The sequence below is a fragment of the Mustela putorius genome, unplaced genomic scaffold, assembly GCF_011764305.1.
Source record: "Mustela putorius furo isolate JIRA1106 unplaced genomic scaffold, ASM1176430v1.1 tig00000228_pilon_pilon_pilon, whole genome shotgun sequence".
In the NCBI taxonomy this organism is placed as follows: domain Eukaryota; kingdom Metazoa; phylum Chordata; class Mammalia; order Carnivora; family Mustelidae; genus Mustela; species Mustela putorius.
This window is the reverse complement of record NW_025421322.1, coordinates 11,429,247-11,457,018: the sequence shown is the minus strand read 5'-3', so window position 1 is coordinate 11,457,018 and position 27,772 is coordinate 11,429,247. Positions and strand designations below refer to the sequence as shown.

Sequence of the window (27,772 nt, the reverse complement as noted above, 5' to 3'; positions counted from 1 at the left end):
ATGATGGTGGAAAAGTTGATAGAAATTAACAATAAAAAATTTCAGTTGACAAATGAAGAGCCGGGTTTATAGAGCCAGAGATGATCATCTCAGCTTGGCAAAAACATTTGAATAAAAGGGATAACAAGAAAATTCCACAAACATCTATAGGAAAGTACTTTACCACCAAAGGACAAAAATAAAAATCAAGCTGACTTAACAGTTTTGGTGTCAAAAGGGTAGGGGGGAGAGTGAATTAGCATCTACCTTTTGAAAAATGAAGGTTGTAACTAGATAATCTTGTAACCCAGCCAAGTTATATTTACTGATGCACCAGGCTACCTGAATTGCCACTGTTGCACTATTTGCTATAATTACATGCAAAAAATTTTACTCCAGATTTTTGAAAAAAATAAAATCATAATGGGTCGACAGGGTATGAGTCTGGACAAGAAAGATGTGCAGAACATTGTTACCTCCGTGGTTTTCATAATAGGAAAATGCCTTTTCTGGTCATCTTATTTCCTCATAACAAACATTCCAAACTTAGTAGCTTAAATTTAGTAAGTTAGTAGCTTAAAATAACGAATTCTCATGAAAGAAATTTTATTATTTCTCATGATCTGAGGGCTGACAGGTTAGATTTTCACTACAGTTAGAGGCTGTCACTTGGGGGGCATTCATTCTGCTGGGTCCTTTGACTGCTAAGGAAGATATCCTTCTGGAGGCTTCTTACTCTCCTGTGTGGCTCCTGGGCTGGCATGGCTGGCTGAGTCAGTACTGGGTGAGCCTCACTCTCCGCGCCTTCCTCCATGTGTTTTGTTCGGGTTTCCTCACAGTTGGGTGGACTCAGAATGAAGCTGCAGGGATTCTCAGGAAAGAAGTCCCTAGAATATCACCTCTGTCATGTAAGCAGTCAAGGCCAGCCCAGATTCAAAGGGAGCAGAGGAACAGACTCCCCACTGAGGGAAGGAGTGGCACATGCGTACAAGGAAGGAGGAACATGGCGCCATGGGGTCCCACTACAGAGTAGCACCATTCACTTTATTTCCGAAGTGTGGAAGTTTTCTAAAACCACAGAGTGTCATTGCTTGGTTAACACAAACACACCTAACAAAGAGTTTGTTCAGTTTTACTAAATAGGTAATTTGGCTATTTAAATGAATTTTATTCAGAAATCCTTGGCTGGATTGTTATTATATATTTACTAAGGATTTTTGTGTTATTCTGGGAAATTAGTTGGGATAGTTTCATAAACTGGAGATAAAATACCTTTTCCATTTCAAAATGGAAGACAGTCTCCACTATCCAAAATTTTGCTCTTCAGTAAGTTTTCAGGAATGGATTAGATCCAGATACTGAGGGTTCCTATAGTGAAAGGACATGCAACAGTTACAAAGGGTGATGCCAATGTACTCATTTCTTAAAAAGAAAACTTCTTAAGATATCCTAAGAAACCAAGTAGTTGATTAGCGTTCATGATGATGGAATTTTTTTTTTTAAACATACACATGAGTGGGTTAAAGCCTCTGCCTTTGGCTCAGGTCATGATCCCAAGGTCCTGGGATTGAGCCCCGCATCGGGCTCTCTGTGAAACGGGGAACCTGCTTCCCTTCCTCTCTCTCTGCCTGTCTTTCTGCCTATTTGTGATCTCTTTCTGTCAAATAAATAAATAAAATCTTTAAAAAAAAATACACGAGTTCCCACACACGTAGGTATGTCTTGGTTAACAATGGTTAATTCTAGGGCTTTAAAAAAAAAATAACAATGTATTATTTGCTTCAGGGGTGCAGGTCTGTGACTCATCAGTCTTACACAATTCACAGCACTTACCATAGCACATACCCTCCCCAGGGTCCATCACCCAGCCACCCCATCCCTCCCACACCCCTCCACTCCAGCAACACTCAGTTTGTTTCCTGAAATTATCTAGGAGTTGTGGGTTTTTTTTTTTTTAACATTTTTAGTGATTTTGTATTTTTTAAATATCACAGCTGCCAAGAAGTACATATAATTTATATGTACAGTTTAAAGAACAAGGATAGAAGAAAATTTCCTGGACCCACCACCCAGTTTATAAAATAGACCATTATTGGTGGCATCGTCAAGATGGCAGAGAAGGAGACTCCAGTCTTAAGTTCTCCATAAGGATCTGTAAATAGAAACAGCTCTGGGAGAGCTCTGGAGCCCACTTAAGAAACTTCAGCAACCCCCATGCAACAAAAAAAACTTGAGAGTAAATGACCAAAAGGGGAAGGAAATAATTTTATTTTGCTCTTAGCATTCCATGCCCCATGACTGCCTTGCTCAGAGCCAAGAAAGAAGACCCAGCTAAGAAGTGTTCCCCGCTCAGCGGCCCCAGCTTTTTGGAGCACTGCATGAAGGAGCCGCTTCCATCACCGCACCCAGAGATGAGCAAAGCTGAGATTATAAAGATGGTTAAGAATAAGACAGAAAAGCAGGGGCTACCAGTGTCAGCCCCACACTGGGGGAGGAACCAGACTTCCCAGGGACCTGCTCTGCTGATGACACGAGAAGCTTTCACCACTGAAGATACCAAAGGTCACCAAGACCCCCCCCCACAAATTTTGCCAGTTTCTGCCCCACAGGTATTGGTGTTTGCTGATACCAGCTGCCTGAGTCCCTACCCACTCCCTGCCTCCACCCTTGCCCAAAGCCCAGGACCCACACAGAAAGGGACTCTAAGCCTCTGAAGTTACGTGAGTATAAGACAGCAGCTTAGAATATCCCCAGGGGACCCTCACTGCTGTGTGCACTCTTGGGGCTGGTCCCTCCATGCTACCTGTGCGTTTCAATGCGGCCGGGCCGATGCCCATCTCCAGCCTCTGTTGCCATGTGTACACCCATGGCCAAGGCCCGCCCAGCTGTCTGTGGCCCCCGATCTGGCCCTGTCTCCTGTCATTGGTCTGCACCACTGGGTTCATTTGCAGCTAGCACCTCTAGCTGCATCCCTGCTTGCCTCTAGCCTGATCCTGTCACTGGCCTCCACTGCCATGTGCACACCTCTGGAGGGACCATTCAGCCTCAGGAGGGCTGCACATAGCTAAGCCCTTGCATCAGGCTGTGGACCCCCAGATCAAGTCCTGGCTCCTATCACTGGCCCATACCACTAGCTCACCTGCAGCTTACTCCCCCAGCTGTGTACTCCACCAGCAGTCACAGCAGCAAACACTGATAGCTGGGGCTCCCAAAGCTTCCAGGGCATCTGCAGTTGGCCTTAGCCTTCGCTGCTTGGCCTGGCTCCCACTACTGTGTGTGTGTTCGCAACTGGCCTCTGCCACCAACCAGACACCTGCTGCTGGTTCCCAGCAGCCAAACGCATATGTGCCACCAGCTCTGGCCACCACTGGCCCCTGTGTTGGTCCCTAGCATCTGAACTTGGTCTTGGTCCTCAGGTCCTCAGCAGCTTCTGCACACCCCTGCAGCAGTCACCAAGGACATATGGTTGTTGAGCCCCCTCTGACCACTCCTGTGCTTTCTGTATGTGTGATGAGTTCCTGAAGTCTCTTAGCAAATTTCGGTGCAATATTAACTATAGTCATTAGACTGTCTCTTACCTTAACTTTAAGGCTTAGAACAAAACGGCATATGATCCAAATGTTGCTGTGTTGTTTTTGTAAGAGCTCCATTTGCAGGCTTCCCCTAGAGGATTATGTTTTCGGAAACTCTTTATGATTAGTCTCTGGTATTTCCACAGTGGAAATCCTTAGAATAGGATCTATGACAAAGTTATCTTTGTATCAGCTTCTAAGTTCTAACAAGCAGTGTCATGGTAAGGCTTTGAAAATCCTATCCTATCATGAATAAAATGCTTACCTGTCATTTGGATGACCTTAGAGATTGATATCTAAATGAGATACTTGTGAAATGGTCTCCTAGACCCATTTGTATTTGAGTTGAATGGAAGTCATAAAAATGATTTCTCCCTCCCCACTGCCGTACAAGACTTTTGGTTCTTTCCATTTTTTGTTTGTTTGTTTGTACTTATAGGAACTGGGAAAGAGATATTAAGTCATGCTCTGTCCTTAATTAATAGGAATTATTTTTCTGTATTCTATGGCATAAAAGCTGGACCCTTAGAAGAATTTGCTGTTCAGTGCAAAATATTTTTTTTATCAGAGCCAGAAAAAGAATGCTGATTAGTTATGACTCCAAGCCATAAACTTTTACCATAGAAATGCTGCTACTTTTTTTGAGTTTGCAATTTGTAGTTCCCCAGAATTTTTAATCTCATACTTAATTTGGTTATAATCTTAAAAATCTTAAAAATGTAATTTTATGTTCTGAGATGTACACATACATATTTAAGGGTAAATAAACAGTCTTCTCAACCAGTATATCTAGGTGTAGTTTATGGAGGTATATGTTTTAGTTAAGCTTGTGCTGATGAATACACACACACACACATGCCTCAGAGAAACTGTGCACAGTCATTTTTAGGACAGACTATTTCATTGCTGTTGAAACTGCCAGTGACCTAGAATTTAAGATTAAATTGAAGGTTCACTAAAATATGGCTGCAGTTGTCTTTCTTTTTTTATTTAAATTAATTTATTTTTTTTATGCAGTTGTCTTTTAAAGAAAGACTTGAGGGCGCCTGGGTGGCTCAGGGGGTTAAAGCCTTGCCTTCAGCTCAGGTCATGATCCCAGTGTCCTGGGATTGAGCCCCGCATCGGGCTCTCTGCTCCTCGGAGAGCCTGCTTCTTCCTCTCTCTCTGCCTGCCTCTCTGCCTACTTGTAATCTCTGTCTGTCAAATAAATAAATAAAATCTTTAAAAAAAAAAAAAAGAAAGACTTGATTTATGCTACAATTAATTTAGCTTTTAATAAAACATTTAAGTGATGAGCCCTGGGCATTATTTTGGTGGAGTTTAGAGTTTTTTTATAGAAAGACTTTAAAAATACTTATTGAAGGCAGTTTAAATACTTTTTTAAAATTTTAAATTTTTTTATTAATATATAATAATGTACTTAATGTATTAATATATAATAATATATAATAATGTACTATTAGCCCCGGGGTGCAGGTCTGTGAATCGCCATTAAAATATTTTTTTAATGAAATGATAAGTATATTAAAATATAAGTATGAACCCTTAACATTTATCACTCGTAGATTTTTTTCAGTTTTATATTAGGATCATATACTGAATTGGAAGCAATTTCCAGAAATTTATTATTCCTTCCTTATCTTCTGAGTTCTTTATGAACTGCTATCAGAAAACTGGTTACCTGATCTTTGAAAATGGTAAAGCAGGAAAGCATTTTTTACATCTGTTTTGGGTAACTCACTCTCTGACTTTCCTAATAAAGGAGTTATTACAATGATATTATAGCTTTGTAGCTGTGGTTTCATCGAATTTTTGATAAGCAACACAGTGAAAGGTAGAATGCAGTTCCGTTTTTTAAAAGATTTTTTATGTGCTCTGTGAGCCTCGGCATCTTTTTGTCTTAGCCTTTTCTCAAAGTCTCCTTCCTTTTTTTTTTTTTTTTTTTTTAACATTTTCATTGTATTCCTCTCATCTGGTGATGCTGGCTTAAATTACTGAAAGCCAGGTAGGATGTGGTATCTGAGTATAGTAAATGTGCCGTGCTCTGCCCACCCTACTCCAGTTTCAGTGTCCCTGACTTTCAACCATTAACAGGCATCTCTTAAAAAAAGATTTTTATTTTTTATTCAGAGAAAGAAAGAAGAGCAGTGGGGGGGGGGGGTGCAGACGGAGAGGGAACAATCTCCAGCAGACTTCATGTTGAGTGTGAAGCCAAAGGTGGAGCTCGATCCCAGGACCCAGTGATCATGACCTGAGCTGAAATCAAGAGTCTGAGGCCTAACTGAGCTACCCAGGTGCCCCTCAACCTTTAATGGTCATTTTAAACTCAGCTGCACTGATGGGTTTAGCTCATGTTTCAGCAGAGGTTCTGAGCCTGCTGCCCAGCTAAGATGAATAAGTTGTCCTTTACAACATAATTGCTCACTGATATTCTTTATATGGTTTTTATGGTGGGGCTCCAGGTGATAACCTCACTACAAGTATAGAAGTTTGGAATGTAGATCTCTGCTTGGATCTCTGATTCAGTGATGATTCACTTAAAAATGTTTTGCGGTACAGTCAAAGAGCATTGTATTCTGGGTTTCGGCTCTGGCAGTGATCTCAGGGTCATGAGATCGAGCCCGGTTCCAAGTCTACTTAAGACTGTCCCCCACTCTCTCCCCTTCTCTCTCTCTCTCTCTCTCTGCCCCACTCAAATAAATAAATCTTTAAAATTTTTTTCCACTAGGTCTTACATTTTTCATGTTAATTATAAACTTTTGGTTTCTCAGATTTTCCTTTGACACCTCAGTTAAATAAAACTGATTTGAATATAGTGATAGAACGCAATGCTTCGGGAAATACTGCAGATGGATATTGGGTCCATATGTGTGTGGACACGAGCAGTAGCTTCCTTTGATTTTAGTTTGTATTATATACGTCACAGTCAAAATACATTTCCTGGGGAGTAAAACACCATTTTTTTTTTTATTAAACATTAGGATGTTTATAAAAATAATTACCCATGTTCTGCTTTCTTAATATTTGGCAATCAGAGACAAAGATATGAGGATTCAAGATAACTCAGCAAGGACTAAGACTTCGTGAAACCTTAGAAATGTGATGTGTCTAATAATCATTAGGTGTGTTGAACATGTTATTTAGAGTTCCTTGTCCAGTATTTTCCCTCTAATTGAACTCCATGGCTGCTCCTTGGGTGGTTGACAAGGGTTCTACAGTGACTATACCATTTGTTTAGTCTTTGCTTGTAGACAGAGACTATTCATTTTGGCAAATACTGGTTTACTTTCTGTATCCTGCAAAAATAACAGAGAAAAAAAAATGCCCTTTATCGTCCTGGTCTTGTATCAAAACAATGATGGGCCCAGCCTTCCTTTTATGACTTTAATGGTCAAGCCATTTCCCTGTTAGTGACCTATTCATAGGGTATGTGGGAGTCTCTGATTAGAGGGAAGAGTGTTGCAACACTCAACTTCTCCCTCACGGGACATCACATTTATACCACAGAAGTGATGAGAAAGAGAATGGCATGATGAGTAGGACAGTAAGCTTAGGGACCAGACTATCTGAGTCCAAGTCAAAACTCTGCCATATACTAACTCTCTCATCTTGGGTTACCTTACCTCTATGATTTTTAGTTTTCTTTTCTGCAAAGTAGGACTGAAATAGTATCTATTTCAAAGGAGCATTTTTAGTATGAAATGAATTATACGTAAAACACTTAGTGCCTGGCACAGAGCCTACACCATATCATGATGATGGTGATTTAATAGTTTGGAAGCATCTCAGAGTACCTTTCTGAAAAGAAAAAAAAAAAGACATGGAATATGCCTCCTTCCTATTATACAGCTAATATTTTTATACCTCTGGTATTAAATATTTGACACAATACTTGCGTCACCTGCTCTGAGGGGTACTTTTCTCTTCCCAGTTTTTGAAATGCCACCTCTATATCCTAGTTGGGAAGAAATCCCTACTTGACAAAGGTAACATTTTTTTTTCAGTCACATTTTTTTCTTTTTTCATCCAACTCTTTAGATTTTCTATAAGCTGAACTAGTTGGTCTTTCAGAATACAATCTTGTTAATTGAATGAATTGAGCCATTCAGTAGAATAAAGCAAGTTTCTAGAATATAACCACAGAAGAAAGGGGTCTGCAGGAACATCAGTGATGTACCCCTTCGCTCGAGTGTAAAGATAAGGGAGCCTTTTCTTGGGTCTGGGTACCTAACTTCCTCTTGACATGGGGGCAGCTTGGCCATTTATATTTGAAGTGCTCTCACGTCCTCTTCCAAAGTTGGTCCTCTCCCCTGCCCACATGCTTTTCTGCAGAGTTTGATGCTCTAGACTGCATATAATCTTAATTTCGTGCTCAGTCACCTCTGCTGCCTAACAACAGTTCTGGGTTTTCCATCCTGAACGTTTCACTCGGGTGTCCGGGTATGACAAGAGAAGCTATATTTTAAAAAACAAAACCAAACCAAACCAAAAAACAACCCTCCTTGGAGGATTCTATGTCTGGCCCATGAACTGGCTTTTGGAACCACAGGTCTAAACTTCCAAGTCCCAGCTGAAAGAGAAACATCCTGTGTTTTCTTCCCTCGGGCTTTGCCATGGGCACACTGTTGATACTGAGCTGGGAATGCTAAATGTGTTGCTTGACCTCAGGAAACTGAGGCTTCGAATGCCTTAGCTCCAGGGAATAATTAATATGAGAAATATACATTGTAGGCCAGGCCCATTGGGAAACTTAATGTGGCCCAAGGGAACGCTGGGGACTGGTTGGGAAGGTTGATGCCATTTCTTCAGCCTGGTATTTACTTATTAATTTGTTTGTTCAGCAGCTATTTAAATGATTATGAGATCAAAGACCTTTTGCTGGGCACAAGGGATCCAAAGAGTATAGTGGAAAGAGTACAGGTTTTAGAACCTGCCAGATGTTGGTTTGAATCATTGCCGAGCTATGTGATTTTGAGCTATTAACTTCTCTAAACTTATTTCCTTGTTGGTAAAATGGAAATAATGCCTACCTTGCAGGCTGTCATAAGGATTAGAAATTATACACGTGAGGCACCTTCTGGTGTTAATTAGCATTCATGTGTCAGGTATAGTATCTGGAAATGGATATACATTTTTTTTCCCCCTCAGAGATGGTCACTTTGATATCAGCTGTTTAGAAAGGAGTAAACCAAGCCTGAGAAAAGTAACTCATCCAAGATCACTAGCTTCTGAGAGGAAGAGCTCTGCTTTGAATCTAGGCCTGTCTGACACCCAAAGTGATGTTCCTCACCATGTCTCCCAGATGACTTGGTCTAGTGTCCCATGGCCCCATCCCTCACCCCCTCTCCAGGTCTAGCTGGGGAGCGATCCATCCTGTGGGCTGGCCAGGCTTCCATGACTCTGGGGCGAGGCATGTTGAATCCCTGTCTGGGGAATGTGCAATCAAGCCAAGAGACAGAGGTGGTTCTGAGAGAGAGGTAAGCTGAGAGAAAGGTCATGGGGTTTACTCGGGGGACAGGGGTACCTTCGCAGACGGCGTGTAAGCTGAAGTTGAGGACCGAAGCCATGTGGATGGAATCCAGGAAAAGCAAGAGAGTTCATTCTATGATGGATGATAAAGTCCAGGTGGGTTTGGCTTGTCACCACGTTCAGTGTTTAGATGGAGCCCATTTATCTGCTCCAATTCCTCTTTCAGTTAAGCTTGAAATGAATATCTGCAACTTGATATTTAGAAAGACCCAGAGTTTAACCAGGCATGAAAGTAAAGTTATTTGCATAGTAGCCATGATTTGCCAAAAAAAAAAAAAAAATTGCAACAGAAGGTAACACGTGTTTTGATGAGGGAGGTCTGAAGTGCTGAGGGCCAGAGGAGGGGATGCACTTACGATCCCCCACGGAACGTGCATTTCTCTAAGTTATCGCATGCTGGCTGTCTTCCTGTGAGGCTTGCGACTTAGGTGAGTGGCTTGGACTGATAGCTGATTCTCGGATTTACCTAATATATAGAAATCACTAATTCATTTCACTTGTAAGTATGTCTTTAAGTTCCACAGAAATCGTGTGGAATCCAAATTAAATAAATGCTTGCCATATCATGCTAGTCCTAGATATAATAGCTTGAACTTCTTTTTTATTTAATGGTTATTGATTGAAGACCAAGAAGAGGGTATTAAGTCCTCTTACTCTAATGGAATTATCTTAAAAGCTATCTTCTGGTATAGTATGAAGTCAGCTATGAAGGAACTTGAAATTCTTCTCTGGTTTTCCCGTTGGTCCTAATCGAATGAAATCAATTGTATCATTTTCTCTGCACAAATGGATGTTTTGTCACTGAAGAGTGCCAAATGAGCTTCATCATTTTCTGCAAATTTTGAGTAAGTTTAGGGTAGGTAGCTATGAAACATTCCAGCAGAATGGTTTGAGTACTGAAATTTTTCACAATATTCAGCTAACTAAGAAGGTATGTGAAGCTCTTACAATGCATGGTACGTATTAGGAATGCCCACCAAATCAACTACCCTACCTAGGAAACTTCTAGATGGCACTTTGTTAAAAGAAAAAGTGTTGAATCGATGCTGTGTACATTTATGGAAAGTCTTGGGTTACAGATGATATTGATGCAATTCATCAAAGTTTTCAGTTATGACAAGGCTCAGAGAAAGATTAGTTGTCTTCTAATACTTTTCTGCCTCTCTTGAAAAGTAACTAAACTATGTCCTGATCCAGTTGACATTTAAAACTTTAAAGGTGAGAAAAAGAGACCTCGGAAGCTGCTTGCCCGTCCAGCTCAGCTGCTAGGAATGCTCTAGGTTTTTTGTGCCTCACTTCACATCTTCACCATTTGGGGGAGTTGGACTAAAACAGGGGTAGTAAATACCTACCATACTCTTTGTCTCTGCAGCCTCCTCAACATGACCACCTGATCCTGGGTCTGTGGAAGCTAATGAAGATCATGCTTAGTTTGACAGCCCTCTTCTTACCAATAAGAGATCTAAGAAGAGGATCTTGTTCTTGGCCAGTAGTCTATATTCACTTCCCCATAAAATGGCAACCTGGATGTATGAAGAATGCTCTTTCCCTAAATCACTATTTGAAAAGCAAGATATACATCTGACTTTTGTTCTCTCGTTCACTCCCTAGACACGGACATCTTTAACAGCAGAGCAATTGTTACTTTTCATTGTGCTGCATTTGGACTTTGCTATCTGTTCTGTAGTCCACTGAACAGCTTACCTTTGGCTTTTAAGGAAAAAGAAATAAGGCCTCTAAGTGGGGTTAAAAGACAGTATTAAAGAAGTGAGAGCTCCAGAGCTCCCCTGTTCTCTTTTTACACCAGAGATACGTAGAGTAAAAGTGAATTATTGCCCCCTTGTGGTCAAGTTACATGTTCAGTTTCTCACACAAGTGAAGTTGTGAAGTATAATGTGTCTCTGCTACCTTGAAACTGCCCTACAGTGAAGTCAGTTATTATGAAAAGAACTGTAGGTAGGGCGTTTTAAAACCGTCAATTCTTGTTTGTTTTTTCTCACCTATCTTAAACTCCACAGAATCTTTGCTCTGAACTGATTTTTCTTTTCTTTTCTTTTCTTTTCTTTCTTTCTTTCTTTTTTTTTAGATACCAGATATCTAAGAACTTAAATCAAATGGCATGATCCAAGTTATGTGGCAGAAACCTAAATATCATTCATATTACTTTTCTGTAGTCCTTGCCACGTCAATTGAGTTTGTAGGGTGTTGGGAATGTCTTATTGCCCCTTTAGAAGTGTGGAGGGTATGTGATTTGGTGAGTGCTGTGAAGTGTGTAAACCTGGTGATTCACAGACCTGTACCCCTGGGGATAAAAATATATGTTTATAAAAAATAAAAAATTAAAAAAAAAAAAAAGAAGTGTGTATCTGAAGATTTTTTTCTTCAGAGCTATAAAATGGGGAAATTTTGAATTACTGTGTCTAGGAATCCTTATTTGTAAAAGTTCAAGTGAGCTTTAGGATTAGCTTTTCTTTCAATTTCATAATACTAAACATGAAACAAGATTTTAAAACCAAATGGAGCTTCCTTTCAAAAAAATAGACTTCATGCCTAATAAAATGCTTCATAGAGGAAGAGTGGAGAGGTCTTACACACACACACACACACACACACACACAGCCATTTCATACTATTCTTTTTACAGTAAAAATGTGGCAGACTTTTACAATTAGAACGGTAATGCACAATCATAATTGGCTTATTGAATTAGTTCTTTATAAATGATCATAAGTTTACATGGGAATTCTGAGTGATTTTCACGTTTGCATATTTAGAAAGTCCCATTTTGTCAACTATTTTTTTTTATTTTGGATGTTGTCACTCCCCACTAATAACTCTCAAGTAGTTCTGCTTATTAGGCTATCTCCAGGTTATGTGTAAATTTCTGAAGCACATGTTCTTTTATAAAGATGAAATGACTAGGGGTCCCTTGGAAGACTTTCCCATTATGACTTGAAGTTCAAGATGGCCCAGTAAAATCTCCTCAGTATATGGTTGTTATTTTTTCAACATTCAAAAATTTGTTGGTTTGTCTCTAGATTATTTTGTTCTCAAAGACCAATCAAAATTTGATCACAGTCGGGATTTGCCAGTCCACCTCTCTCTCTACAATATTTTTTTTCTCTCTGCAATATTTTTAGTGGAAAAGATGTTATTTCTTAAAAGCCAGATAAATGTCACTAAAAACACCAATTAAAGAACTTTGTACTATAAATAAGGAGATAGAATGGACTTACTTGCCTAAGGTACTCAGACTCTTTCCTTTGAGGCTCAGCTGATGTAAAATAACCATTAATATATTATTTGGAACTATTACAGACAAGGGAAGAGTTTTCTCTTAGACTAGGTAGAATATACTATGGTAGATGCTGGTTGCACTCATCATATTTGCCTACTTGGATGCCTTTCTCGATGAAAGCAGTTTTGTGAACTAACATCTGTTCTTAATGGCAGAAGTGTTCAGGCAGTTCAGTAGTTCTTAAGCTTTTATATCTTACATCCAATTATGACCAACCATTCCACCCAAAAGTCTGCTTACCACCAGAAGAGGAATGTTTTGTACCACAGTCTTTTCCTTATGCCTATTTATGATAAATTTTAGGGACATGTAATTTCTCTTGGGACCAAATGTAATTCCTGGGCCTTAAGATACAAATACTTCATAATTGAAGGGACACTTACTGTTTTAGTAATCATAAAAAGAGGTCATGAAAAATTGTGTAGGAGGACATTTTGGTAATTTATAATTTTTTTCAGAGTTCTACAGTAAACATCCCTGTGCATAAATCTCTGTCCACGTTTAGATTATTTTCCTAGGATGGGTTCCTAGATCAGAGTCGAAAGTTATGAATATTTTAATGCTTTTATACACATTGCCAGATGGCTTTTAAAAAGACTGTATCAATTTTATATTCTCATAATGCATCCTGATGTCTGTCTCACCACATTCTCACTTTTTTACTTTTAAGAATCTTGGCAATGGCAACTCATTTTACTTGGCACTTTTAATTGTGAGATTTGATTGTTTCATATATTTACTAGTTGTTTTTATTTCCCTTATGAATTATATTTAAGTCTTTTGTCTATTTTTATATGAGCTTTTAAAATATTTAGGAGCCAACTGGCATTTTTCCAGAGAATCATCAATCACTCTTAAATAAATAAATCTCTGTTTCTACTCATTCTTGGGCAGACTCAAGTTGCCCATATGAGAAAGAAATAGCTCAATTGCTATTCATTGTCTACAACTTAGTCCTTGTGAAGGTGTGGAAGCAACTTTCTCCCCTCTACCTCTAGTGTGTCTTCTGAAGTATGACAAAGTTCCCCAGCCTGATGGTTGTCAGACTTTTTGTCCCTTGGTTTTAGCTGCTTTGAAGAATGACTCGATTTCTGAGATGATCCCCAAATCTCCCTGGTGAATTTCATAAATACAGGGAAGCCCAGGTTTCAAGTTAACATCACAAATTTATCATTGAAATTTGATAGAAATTAGTCCTGGTTACAGATGATCACATTTGTCATCACAGTTGTGGTTCTAACAGTGGAAATTACATTTGTCATAATTGTGGATTACTTTCCTGTGTGTGTGTGTGTGTGTGTGTGTGTGTGTAGAGAGAGACTTTTTTTTCATAGTCACAGCTACTGAATTTTTTCTCAATTTTCTTTCATCTCATTTACCGTTAGAAAGTCTTCCTCAAAACACTTAGTAATCTCAACGGAAATCCTACACAACCTTTGTGCCTTACTAATGGATATACCGGAACCGTTGTTCCAATTATGAAAAAAACTCTTACCTAAACCTAGTGAGAGGAAAAACCTTTTGAAGATTTTCCTAGACTTTGGGGCTTAGGAAAGAATGAAATTCATGCCTTCTGGCAGTGGAGTTGGTATTTTCACAGCTTCATGTAATTTGTGAGTCTGCCTGATAACATAGTTGAATCTATTTTATTTCTGATTCTAATAGCGGTAATCTACAGCTGGAGGTTAGGAGTATTTCCATAAGGGGCTGTTCACCTTTCTCTGTAGAGGAATTGATAGGTTATCCTGTTGGACCATTTCCACATGTGTGCAAATCAATATAATTATTTTGGTTAGAGTCTGGTTTTGATGGTATTTTTCTAACTTTGTTCATTTGGATGATCTTGCTTGTGATATTTTGTACAACTTTCTGGTGAAAGAGGATCATAGTGTCTTCATTCCATAAATGTAAAAACTGAGAGTCACAAGTATGACGCATTACGAAACATCTGCATTATAAGACCACACTTACCTACTGGCTCCCTTTCCTTCTGCCTTTCTCTGTTAAGCCCCATTGCTTTCCTTAACAGCTGTAATACCTGAGCTGGTCTTCTTGCATCTGTAGAACGGGGCTGATGAGACTCATTAAGCCGTGATTTGTCAAGGCCATTGTATTCTTAAAGCACTCAGGACAAAGATACGCAAATGTGTCATTACAGTTGGACATGGCTAGAGGCTCAAACCTTTTCTGCTGATCTTGGGCAGTATATTTTCCAGGTTGCTGCTCATGAACTAAAAAGAAAGTTAATTCCATGACTTGAATTTCTCTTTGGGTGACTGGCATCATACTTGCCTTTAAATGCTTCCTGTACAGGGTGAATGTACATAATTGAAAGTCTAGAAGGCATTCTCCAAATCTAATCTAGCCACAGGTGTAAAGAAATGGAAACATAAATTAGCACACTTGTATATCCAATATAACTTATTTTCAAATATATAGATCAAAACAGGGATATGTATTTTCTGTTAGCTTTAATCTTTCTGATTTCTTATGTTTGGAAATCTTAGTGGAGTTCAGAAGAAAATATGTAGAAGACCTTTTTTATACCTTAGTTAGGTTATATTTTAATATTTTTTGGTACTTTGTGTTGGGCTTTAAGTCAGAATAGCCTACAATGGGCCACAAAATATTTTCAGGTAATTTACGCCTATCTGTGGTCAAATCTTGGCTAACTATCTTAATTCCTCAGTATTTTCAGTATATACTACATGAGAAATGGGCTGACCAGAAACAAAACGAAGCAATGAACTGATAGCACAGAGATGTCATTCAACAAGAGACCTCTGAGGGAAAGTTTTAGGGTTGTAATTTGGTCTCCCAAACATCTTTAGTTGAAATCAGTACCATATAACTTATTGCCAGTGGAGTAATTGTACAACTTGAAAACTTATATAAGTTTCCAGAAGCATTGCTGAAATTTTGGCCACACTATGGACTATTTTATGCAAATATTGAATAACTTTCCTATCATACAATATTATATCAGCCAGCAAACCCAAAGACCATTTGATACTGACAATTATATCAGAATGACATATTAGGTAAGTGGCATGAAATTGACCCTCTCTTAAAATAAGAATTTCCAGTCACTTAGCATAGATATTCTGTTAGGGAATGTACTGCACCTTTTTCATTTGAAAAATTGAAGTGGTGAATGGGAAAAGATTTCTTGAACAAATACTCAGTATATTTTTATCTTAACACATTTAAACATCTAGCAATATTATTTTTCCATTTACTCCATTTCAGTTCGCTTTTAAAAGGAACTTCGGGTTTTAAACAAATTAAACATGAGCTCATTTTTGCAATGTAGTCAGCAATGATTTTAACTAAGGTTTTTGTTGTTTGTTTAAAGAAAATCTAGAACTAAGGAAATCTTCAAAAACTTTATAATTGAAACTTCTTTTTAAATAGGCAATTTTACGTTAAGTTTTTCATCTCTCTGCCCTCATTAGGTGTGTCTCATCATTAGATATAATGTTACTCAAATAATTTTAACTTTACAGCTTCTTTGATTAATGATGGTTTGAACTAAGGTTTCATTGGGTAGTTTTAACTATGTTTAAAGATGGCAAGATGCCGTTATAACATTAATGCCAGAATTTAATAAGAACCAGAAATTAACTTCGGGGAACTTTATAATTTAATGTGAGGGCACGATCATATTCTGATTATTTTACTGCCGTGTCCTATTAAAAATAAATTATTCTTTATCTTGTGATAAAATTTTACTCAGCAAACATTTGTTGACTGTCCGCTATGTGCCAACCACATGACTCTTTTCCATCCTCAAACAAAATGAAAAATCCCTCCCTTGTTTAGAAATCTCCCAGGCTCCTCTAATCTAGTATGACTCTACTTTCCTAAGGCAGAGAGCTAGATCCCTAACTTCTGGTGTGTTTCTTTCACATTCCCTACACAGCTACTCGCCCCCCCCCCCATCTCAGATGAAAAGCTGGCCACATACATCCCTGTAATCAATGGTCTTGGAAAATGGGAAAGCATGTGTTAGAACAGAATGTCTAATTTGTGGTACTGATTGCTACAGTGTCCAAGAGCTATCTATACCTCACAGAAAAGTTTTGTAGGACTGCACGAGTAACATGGAAGTAGGGTGGGCAGGAGACTTGAGTCTGGTAAAGGAAGAATCTTTCTGTTTTGAAGGTGTATGTTGATGACTTAATTTCTGCAAACTTTAGTGACCTTTGAGCTCCTTTCTGTTCTAAAAAATCCCACAGTTCTTCTGTGTTTAGAACCCAAAGAGGGCAATGGACCCAAAGCAAATGCCTGTTACTCTTCTCTCAAGATCTTACGTGTATATACTTAAAAAGAGATGTTGAAACATTGTAAAACCCGTGAACCATAACCAGGAGATGCAAAAAGTGAAATAGAGCAGAGGCAAAGGGGAGACTACATTCAAAAACTCTGATGGAGACAAACCTCAACTATTTAGCTAGTGGCCTGGGCTTCCTGGTGGCAACGGCAAAGAGGAGAAATGGGATTACTAGGTGCGGGTGTGATCTTCTGGTAGGAAGACACCTCTCCCCAGTTCTTCAGGAACAAACTAGCATTTTTCTTGCTCACAATAACTGGTCTAGGGAATTTGGGTAAGAAGCCCTAAGTCACATAATGAACGATGCCCTCATGAATTTTTATAGAAAATGAAGAGTTCCACCTATGTCATTTCATATACTGGTCTTCGGAGAACAGGGAGGGAATAATGTTAAAAGCAAGACCTTTCTTTCGCCTGGGGAAGAGGAGGGGCAGGGAGATGGAAACTTCTGGTATATTTACTGTAGATAGCTGCTTATTTTCTTTTGACCCACTGACATGTGGAGCTGTAGAAAGATGTAAAGATGTCTAGTAAAGGGTAGCATTGTTAAAAGTCGGAGGGGATAAATGGAATTTTTGTGGCAGGATGATATTTGCAAGACTGATCAGGCCACTGAGAGGTTTTTAAATATGCCAGTTCCCTATAACAGGAAGATCAGTCTCTGTTTTAGACAGCATATCCAATTTAGTAAATTATTATTATTCCGTCAAAATTAATGTGAACAATTTTCTCTTTGAGGCTGCTTTTTCCATAGGTGATGTTTTCCAGATGGGCTTTGTGTAAAACTCTTAATGTTTTGTGTTTTCTTTCTTAGAGAAAGCACCGTTTCTGACATGTCTTCATTTCTTTCTCTTTCCCCTGGTGTAGGAAAGAGAACCCCAAAGGCAAAGGAGAAGAAGAACAAGAAAAAGAAGAGGAAGCTGATAGAAAGAGCCCAGGAGCAACACAGTGTCTTCCTAGCTACAGACAGGGCTAACCAGTAAAATAAAAGACATGTAGGGTAGATTTTGGGGGAGAGGGTTATTTTTGCAAAAGTGCACAAAACTCCTCTCCACTCGTGGACCCTGGCGTGCAGCTTTTGCGCTGCTTTGACCAGTATCTGTTCCCAGTAACGTTGTGAACGGAGGAGCCACGAGCGTGGTCTCTGTTATTTATGCTTTGATTTGCATCTGGAGACTGTGAAGGCAGGAGCTCCTGACCTGAATCACCGGAAGCAGGAGTTAGGGGTCCAGCACGTGCCTCGGCTCCACGAGCACTGAGAGATCGTGGCACCATGAAGGGGCAAGACCTGTGAGGCCATGGACCACCCTGGAGCCCAGACTTGTATATTTATGGGAAAGAAGACCCTCAGCTGGCAAAGAGCTATTTCACTGGTGACCTTGATTTCTCACATTGTGCATTTGCAAGGATAACTGTGTGCGGAGATCTGCTTAGAGCTGGGGCGGGGGGAGTGGGGGGTGTCCCAGGAGTTCCTGCTCAGCTTCACAGCAGCTCCAACTTGTACATAACTCTGTGGGCTACATAGGAACCTCTTCCTTACTGTATATTTGTGCTTTCTGAAGTGTAACAAGTCATACCTGATTAATATTATGTCAGATTGTTTCTAGTGGTTCCTAATCATTGTCTGGTAAATGGCTATTCTAGATTTGAGAATTGACCAATGTTTTGTTGCCCCTTGACTTTTTTTTTTTTTTTTCGGGCTTATTTCTCACTGTAAGAATAGGATAAGCTAGTTTGTACATAGGCTCAAATGACCAGTGTCAAAGAATTTTAATATCTGTAGACCTTCCTCATTCCATGTTGTCTCCTGCAAATCGAGCAGCAGGTGACAGGCAGAAGCTAAAACTCTTTACACCTAAGATGTGATCCCTTTATGAAACACAACTGAGGAATTACATGCTGTCCTTTCTAGCACTCCTCATGATGTTCTACTGGCTAGCTAGAGAATTTTTCGAACTTTTGTTTCAAGCTTCAGTATATATATATACATATGCATTTATATTTATTTAAAGCCATCCCTGACTTACCGAGACAGGGTACCTACCAATACTCTTGGGTCACTATAGAAATTACCATCATGAGACCATGATGCAGAATTTGAGGAGAAAAACAGGATGAGTCCCTGTAACTCCTGGTTGAACCTTAACAGGTCTCCTTGGAGCCAGAATCCTTTCTAAGACAGAAGAAAACTATGGAGAACCACCCCAAACACACACACACACACACACACATACACACACACCCCGGGGAATTTCAGAGCAGTTGTTTCAAAAACATCATTGTGTTGTGGTGGGAATCCATTCTTAGAGGGTTTTGAATTGGCGTCTTCTATAAGCATCATTATCTTCCTGACTAATCCAGAAGAAAATCAGAACAAAGGGAAATGGTTACAGATGTTTAAGGGAAAAAAAGCAAGGTAAGGCCTTCTTTTTAATCACCTTGCATTGGCAAAACTACCTCTCCAGTATTTTTGTTTAAACTTTTGAGTCAAAAACATCCTACCAGTACGTATAAATGTCATATACATCGTTATGAGAATATTATTGCTATGAAATAATAAGCCATATATGAGTGTTGTAGACAACTTTAGGGTTTGCATTTAATCCTAAAGTGTCCACCTCCTTTCACGTCTAGTTACACGATATTCCTATTTACTAAGTGGGGAGGGGGCTTCTTGATATAGTGAGTGCTTCGTCGTTAATAAGTCAATACCTGTTCTGTTTCTGAGATGTTCTCTTCGTGCATTAAAAAAACTTCAAAATTATTCATTGTGGAAACTTTCTTTAGAGGTACATTTAGGGGGAAAAAAAGCAATATTTTAACAACTCTATCCCTAAATAATCCTTTTAAAAAGGCAGAAATTTTTAGTAAATATATCTAGGAATGAGCGAGGTATAAATTACACTAGAGTGGTTAGGAGGCTTTTTTAAAAAAAATTTAAGACTGTTTTGAGAGAGGGCATGTACAAGCCAGAGGAGAGGCAGAGGAAGAGAGAGAAAATCTCAGGGAGGCTCCATGATGAACACTGAGTCTAATGGAGGGTTCGATCCCATGACCCTGAGATCATGATCTGCACAAAAATCAAGAGCCCGACACTTGTGGGAGCCACCCAGGGGACCCAGGAGTAAAGACTTGAGAGCCACACTGCCTGCGTTCCAGAGTAGCCTGGGACAAATTCTCTCTCTAGGGCTCTCTTCCTCCTCTGTGAAATGGAGGTAACCGTACTGTCTACTCGTAGGGCTGTTTTAAGGATTAAATTAGGTAAAATGTGTGAAGTGTGGTCATCACAGGGCATATTTTGAATTGTTATGCAAATGACCTGTTATTAATTGCCTCTGTTCTTAGCATTTGAATTATTTAGAAGACCTTCCTTTCTTGTTAACAGAACAATGTATTTATGGAAACATCAGTTCCCTTCAATCTATTGCTTGATGCCTGGACATTATTTGCCCCAATTTTTTTTCTTGTGGGAATTGATTTATAACTGCTTGATTTCTAAGCCTCTGAATTATAAGCAAATACACAACAGAGACACACACCTACTACAGTATAATTTATAGCTTCAGGATAATACAAAAAAGATCAGGTGTATATAAATAAAGAATATATGAAACTGGTTTCCCCCAATATTTTCAGGGAGCTTAGCATCTGTAGAAGTAAGTGATGGGGTCACAACTTTGTCAGTTAAGAAGTGTGGGTTGGGGAAATGGGTGCAGGTGGTCAAAAGGTACAAACTTAGTTATACAATAAATATATCATGGGGAAAGCAAGGTACAGAATAGGGACTATAGTTAGTAGTATTCTCTTAGCAATTTTCAAATATGTAATACCAAATGTCCTCATCACAAAAGTTTGACAGATTAGCATTTAGGAAAAGCCAATTTTGTGAATGTCTCTGTTTTTTAAGATGCTAATAGCAATCACTGTGTACACTAAATTTTCATCTTTTGCTAGAAATATTGGGAGAAAAGCTAGAATTTAGCCTCAATGTGTGATTCCTCCTCTCGCTTTTTTGTTTGTTTTGTTTTGTTTTTTTGAGGAGAGCTATGAATAAGAAAAAGGTGCATACCTCTGTTCATATTAGAAGTTTGAGCATGGTAGATATTACTTGATAGTATCATTAGAAAAGGTAGAATCAGTAACCCTATAAATATATATCTTGACCAATCACATTATCCTCTCCCTTCTTTTAAAAGGAATAACCATTCCACTTAAGCATCTGGCCTCATCCTGCTTACTTTTGTGGAGTCTTCAGTATCCACTTATGTCATTTCTTTAGCTCTTCCTCTCCTCTGACTTAGGTGCTATTTCTCTCAAGGTCTTCCTTGTCCACTCTCCTGAAAAAGGAATTTATGGTCATTGATGGCTTTGACTTTTTTCCCTTATCTTTTTCTTCACCACCATTGTATTGTCCTTGTTCTCACAAAGGGAGCAATGACATTCCCCTTGCTAATATGAGAACATTTGCCTTACATGCCTTGATCCTTTTTTGTGTGCCCTCTCTGCTATTTCCACCAAGTTTGATTTTATTGTGCTCTTTCCTTCAGAAATTTCATTTCTCATTTCTCATCTTCTATGACATTCCTAACCTGGGTTTTCTACTTCCCTACTTCTCTTGGTCTTTTCAAGTTCTTCCTTGGACTAAATTCAAAATACTGATCTGTCATAAGTGAGCCGACTATTTAATCTTTCAGATTTAATCTCTTCATCTCCTCAACTTGGGAAATATGACCTATGGCTTCAGATACAAACTATATGCTATTGATTTCCCAACCCAGCTCTCTGTCTCCAAGCCTTTGGTAATGATTTCCAAGCCTACTGGAGCTCTTGACTAGGAAGTCACACACTTAAGCTCAATGTATTTAAAACTGAATTTATTACCGTGTCAGTTGGACTCCAAAGAAATAAACCAGTTGAGGTATTTCAAATGGGGAGTTTAACACTGAGAACCAGTTACACAGGTAATAAAGGAGACAAGAAGCTGAAGTGGGGATGACAAGATCACTCAGATTAACAAAAGCAGGAAGCTACTATCTCCCTTAGGGCAAGGGGATAACAGGAAGAGGTTGAGTTTCTGGAATCCAGAAGCCACCCAGCTAGAGCTAGAATTATATATGAGGCTAGAGCTATGACCAAAGAGAAAGCCAGAACCAAAGACAGAAAGCTTATCTGGTGGGAACTAAAACCTTGGAAAAGATCGGGTCACCCTGAGAAATGTTGCCTGGCTTCTCCCTGCCTTCCAACCTCTACTCTTCTGCCCATACCTGCCATTGCCCAAACCTGGCAGGAAACCAGGGAGCCTCAGTAACATAGTTCCTCTATAGGGAAGGACATAGACCTAGGAGCAAACAAGCAAATAATGTAGTCACCACAGAATAATTCCTCTTCCTGCCTTCCCCATTCAATAATTAATAAAATCTTAGTTAAATAATAATAATAGTTAATAAAATCACATAGTTGGTTACATGAACACTCTTGTAATCATCATTTACTCCCATTGTTCCCTCCATCTAATCAATTCCTAGATTCTAGTGAGTCTACATCAAAAGTGTCTCCTGAATTTCTCCCCACCTCTACTTTCTTAGGGCTGTGGTTGTGCTAAGTTTCTCATTGTCTCTCTTCTAGACTGCTTCATTATCTTAAATATTCTTGCCAAAGCTTCACTCCAGTGATTATTAATATTTCTACCATTTCTTTTTCCTGTTGACATATTGGTAGTGCTATCTATTATTTAAATAGCTTCCTGTTTCTTACTGAATAAGATCCTGTAATTGTTTACATGAAACACAGTACCCTTTTATTTTCTCTTTACCCACATAGCTTGTGAGGATCAAGAAAAGATTAAATGCCCTGGGATGATCATTGTCAGATTTTCAAGGGTTCTTTTCAGATACACTTGGATGTGCTTACCATAATGATTAATATCCTTGAATCACGAAGGCAGAGATGTAAGGGTAACTATGACTTTGAAAGCAAGTGATAAACATAAAATCTGAGAGGTCAAGCAGTTTGAAAAATGTGTCAAAGATTTAGACAATTTCCCATGTTAATCTATGACGAATCATTTACAACAAACTGCCATGTGCCACCTCCCCCTCCCACTCCCCACATTAGAAGACACTGATAACCACTGCTGAGCTAAACACAAGTCTCAGAATCCTTCCCAACCAAGGTGCTCCAAGGAAACACTACCAAGAGATTGAAGTTGACATGGGAGTTACAGCCTTCTGGATTCCCAGGTCAACTTCATACCCAAGAGGGTGATTTCTGTCTTCTCCCAGAAACACTCTGGAGTGTATCATGAACTACTTTTCAAACCTTGCCCCCTAGGGGTATGCTTTAAGACAGAAAAGTGAAGTTGTAAGTCTGGGATTGTAACCTTCATTAGCCGAGTGACACCTCAGGTTTTCTCACCTCAGTCTCTGTGGCAGCATACTACCCAGGTGCACATTCATCTTTTTATTTGATTCTCTCCTACTGGTTTCCTTCTTTCTTCTTGCTAATTTAGTTCTAAGACTCAAGAACGAATCTAGTTCCAAGATCTGTTTTTGAGAAGAAGGGTTAGCAAACTTTTTCCATGAAGGGCCCAAGAGTAAACACTCTAGGCTTTACAGGACATGTGGTCTTGGTCACAGCAACTCAGCCATGCCACTGTGGTACAAAAGCCACCATACACAGGATGTAAACAAATGGGTATGACTGTATTGTAATAGAAATTTATTTGCAGACATTTAAATAGGAATCTCATACACTTTTCATTTGTTTCACCATAGTATTCTTTTGATTTTTTTTTTCAACCTTTTCATAAAATGTGGTTTGCCAGTCACACAAAAACAGGGGGCAGCCTGGACATAGTGGGTAACCTGCTAGTTGCTGGACTGTCCTGGCAAACTCAGAGGCTGCCTCCAAGCCTACCTCAGCTCTGCATCCTCTGCCTCTGCAGGAGTCCAGTAACTGTACAGAAAGCATAGACCATTTTTCAAATGACCTTCTGTGTGGCTAAGTCTCAAAGTTCCGTTTCCACTCTTGATCTCTAACTCCAATTCTAGCTTTCTCTATTTGCCATAGGATATCCTATGTACTTCAGGCCCAAAACTGAAGTAAAAGAGTAAAAACTCAAAAAACAAAAATTTTTCCAAGTTTTCCCCTACCTAACTTTTTTACCAGTATAAGTAGCACCACTGTCCTCTCACATATCCAAACCCCTGCGTTCTGATTAGACAATCTTATACTTTCTCTTTATTCTCTGTCTCTCCAATATCAAGACCTTTTGTCCTTTATCTGTGGTGTGTGTCAGTGATGAACTCTTCCTTTGTCCTAATGTGTGAATTAATGCAGTGGACTCATTTTAAATATAACCAAAAAACCCTCTTTTTAAAAAATGGTTATTTGTTTATACTTACTGGTGTCTTTACTGTACTTCTGAGATCCATAATTCTTCAACTGTGCTCCCTGTTATCTTGGTATTTTTTTCTTTCCATTAGAGTTTAGTTTCCATTTCCTGCCTTAGCTTATGAAAAGTGAGTATGCAGTGAATGCCTACTCTTTACAAAGAGTAAAACTGCAGGCAATGATTGCGGTGCCTCTTTTCTTGGCTGGTTCACTTTGAACAAAAGATGATTTTGAGACTAACATGGCATGTCCTCTCAATCTCCTCCACTTTAGAGACAACAGAACGGGTTACGTGATAACGGCAGGAGTGTCAGGAAAGGCATCTCTGGGAACCTTGGCATGAAGCCTAGATGCTAGGTGTATGAAGATCTGGGAAGGAAGTAGCTCAGACGCCGGCAACAGCCAGTGCAAAGGCCCTAATGTGCAAACAGAGCCAGTGCGATCAAAGTACAAACAAAAGGGAAGAGTTGCTAGAGTATAGTCATGGGACTAACATGAGGTCAGGAGTATTCAAAAGCTAGGTCAGGAAGGGTCATGAAAGCTATGGCAAAAGCTTTATTCTAAGTGCTTAAGAAATCATTGGAGGATTTAAGCAAGGGGATGATAGGATTTGAGTCCTCTAACCTATTCACTTGAGCTCCTGTGTGGAAGGTGGGTTTTCAGATTAAAAGCAGAAAGATAAATTATCAGGTTATTTTAGTAATCAGATGAGAATTAATGTGACCTACGCTGGGAGGTGCAGTAAAGAAGGAGGGAAGTGGTTGGAGCTTAGGGAAAAGTGCATCTCTAGAGATGCAATTGTGGTGTATATCATTGTATAAATGGCACTGAGCACCAAGTTTATGGGCTAATGCCAAGAGACAACGTCTAAGGAAGAGAGAAAAGCTTTAAAATCACCCAACTCTTAGACATGAATCAGTAAAGAGACTTGGAAAAGTATCCAGTTAGAAGAATTAGGAGCAGGTAGTTGCTAACAGTGACTAAAAGCTCGCATTTAAAGTTTACATTGTTTCCTTCCCCCTCATTTTAGAATAAAAATTTCAAGAGAAGTAAAGGATAATTTAAAAAAATTTGTAATAATTGAGGAGTTTGGTCTTCTCAAATTATTTTCCTCACTCTACACTCAAAGAATGAAACCAACCAATACTTTATAATCTCCTTGAAAACGTTTTCAGTGTAGAAAGAACTTAAAATAAGTCAATGCTCAAAAAACTTTGGAAACTACTCTTTACACAAATGTGATAATGATACTTAATTTCAGGTTACCATATCACCTACCAATTTCATCTACATTTATGATGAAATAATTATCTCAATGACCCAAGAAAGAATTTTCCTTTATTTCTTTCAAATTTAATAAACTATATCAAGTGAACAACAAAACAAGCATTTTGTGAATTATAGGTCCTTGGGTTTGTAATTTTCAACAATGAAGATTTTTTAAAACTTGTAATTATTGAGGCACTTTTGTAACAGCCCTCTGATGTAGGACCATGCATGTTTGAACAGAGTTAGGTATTACACACACATACACAATAGTGGTATTTAACTGGAAAGCAGAATAATTTTTAAAATACTTTTTTCACTGTTTACTGTGTAAACTAGTATAAAGTTTTGAGGACTTTCATTACATTTTTAAATTTAATAAGTATATTTCTAACCTTATTTCCCATCACACACACTTCTCCCAAATTTGTTCTTTCCTACATATACTACCTGGAAAATAAAAATGGCAGAAACACCGATGGCATACCCATAACCAGTACCCTCTTTTCTGATCAATAAGGAGTATCCCATTTCTCAATCTTCTTGCAGTTGGGTGGGGCCTCATCATTGATTTTAACCAGTGGAATTTTGGCTGGAAATTATTTGTGTCACTTCCAGCATTTAAAAGGACATTTATGAGCACGTTTCTGTTCTGCATTTCTTTTCTCTTGGGGTTGGGACTGTAAAGGTAGGGCCACAAGATGAAAACAACCTAGACCTTTGAGTCACATCATGGAAAACAGTTTTCTTGGGTAGTTGCTAAATCTAACTCAGACTTTGGATGAATAAGAAATAAACCCTTATTGTATTAAGCTCTTGAAATTTGGGGTTATTCGTGACCTTAGCATGGACTGGCATTACTCTGTAATGCAGTTTTTCAACTTACTTTTTCTTGGGATCAAGAAACTATCTTATTTATTCGTTGAAACTTTGTCAGAACATACAGAAAAGCAAAAAAAGTCAAAAGAATGTTCGAGCTAAATAATCAACTTGCTTAGATTTAGAATTAGAACACTGATATGTACTTCTAATGAAGTGTCTCATTTTGATGGCAGAGACTGACATCCTGATGATGGTAGTACAACAATTTGTTGTCAAATTTCCAAAGATTCATATAATATCATTAGATAGGGTAGCACGTAATCCCTATAGGTTTTCTTCACATACCTACTCTATGCAACAAGAATAGGCAATCTGTAAAATCTATTAGTGGGCAGTCAACCAGATGGTTAAATAGGAGGATCCTGAACTCTCCTCCTTCCATAGATACACTGAATGTACAGCTAGAGAGTAATGACCTAAGAAAGAGATCTAGAAACTACATGAGTGACTCCTACCCATTGGAAAAATGAGAAAACACCCACATTGGAATGGGTAGGAAAGACTGAGACACACATTCACCATAAATCCCACTCCCTGCATAACACCATATCATCAAGAGGGAATTCCAAACTTTAGCTTCTCCATGAGAAGGGGAGGGTTTCAACCAATACAAATTTTAAGACTTCTATTGAGGAACAGAACCTCTAAACAGTTAGCTCTTGTGTTCACAAGACCCTAGCAAGCAAAGAAACAATTGTTAACTGGTGTGAATACTCTCTGTGGCTTTGTCCCTATGGTTCAGTGCAGAGAGAGCAGGTAAAATTGCTTATCTCCCTGAAAGACATCCACTGTATATGTTAAAAGCTGCTTACTGAGGGTTAAAGTTCTAATTTGGCACATGTCTAGGGACTACCTGTAATCCTATCTGGAGACCACAGGAACCAGTGGACACCTCCCTTGCCACCTTCCTGTAGCCAGATACAAGTCAACAGTATCCCACTGGAAAGAACTTCTATATATGTCTGCACCCCAGGTTTTGTGCTGACACTTGAAGGACAGGTCCCTGGATTGTCCGAGTTTGCTAACCAATGGAACTTCCATTCATAAATCCCACAGGACTGTGGCAAACAAGAAAGGAGTTCTTAACTACCTGAGCCACTGAGGCACCCCAAAAAAGAATTCCTAAATGGCTATTCTCCTAGGGTTCAGTGCAGAGGAAATGGCAAAAATGCCCATCTCACAGTCTTTCCCAGGAAAGGGTTTGTCTACATACTTTAAAAGCTTATGCCTGATGGTCAGGCTTCTAATTTAGCATGCATTTAGGGGCTGGCAATCCTTCAGGGAGACCAGAGAAGCTCTTGGACACCACCTCCACCTTCTCCCTCCATCCCACTCCAAGTTACCAGTATCTCTTTGGAAGGAGCTTATATATATATATGTCTGTGACCACAGCTTTCACGGCTGCTGCATGAAGGATGAGCCTCCCAGGTCTCTGGGCACTGACAGCTAATGGACCTTGTATTTGTGACCCCTACAGAAATGTAGCAAAGAAGCAGTGCAGAATGGGTGCAGAAACACTGC

The 27,772-nt window shown here is 39.0% G+C and overlaps 1 protein-coding gene across 1 annotated transcript in view; it reads left to right on the top strand.

Annotated features, from left to right (window-relative positions):
- The window catches only part of RSPO2 (R-spondin 2), a 155,356-nt gene extending 135,881 nt beyond the window's left edge, over positions 1–19,475 (top strand). Inside the window, exon 6 of the mRNA XM_045078051.1 lies at positions 17,579–19,475. Coding sequence (XP_044933986.1) covers positions 17,579–17,694 — 116 coding nt within the window. The 3' untranslated portion in view covers positions 17,695–19,475. The remainder of the gene's footprint in view (positions 1–17,578) is intronic.
- Positions 19,476–27,772: the final 8,297 nt, after the last annotated feature.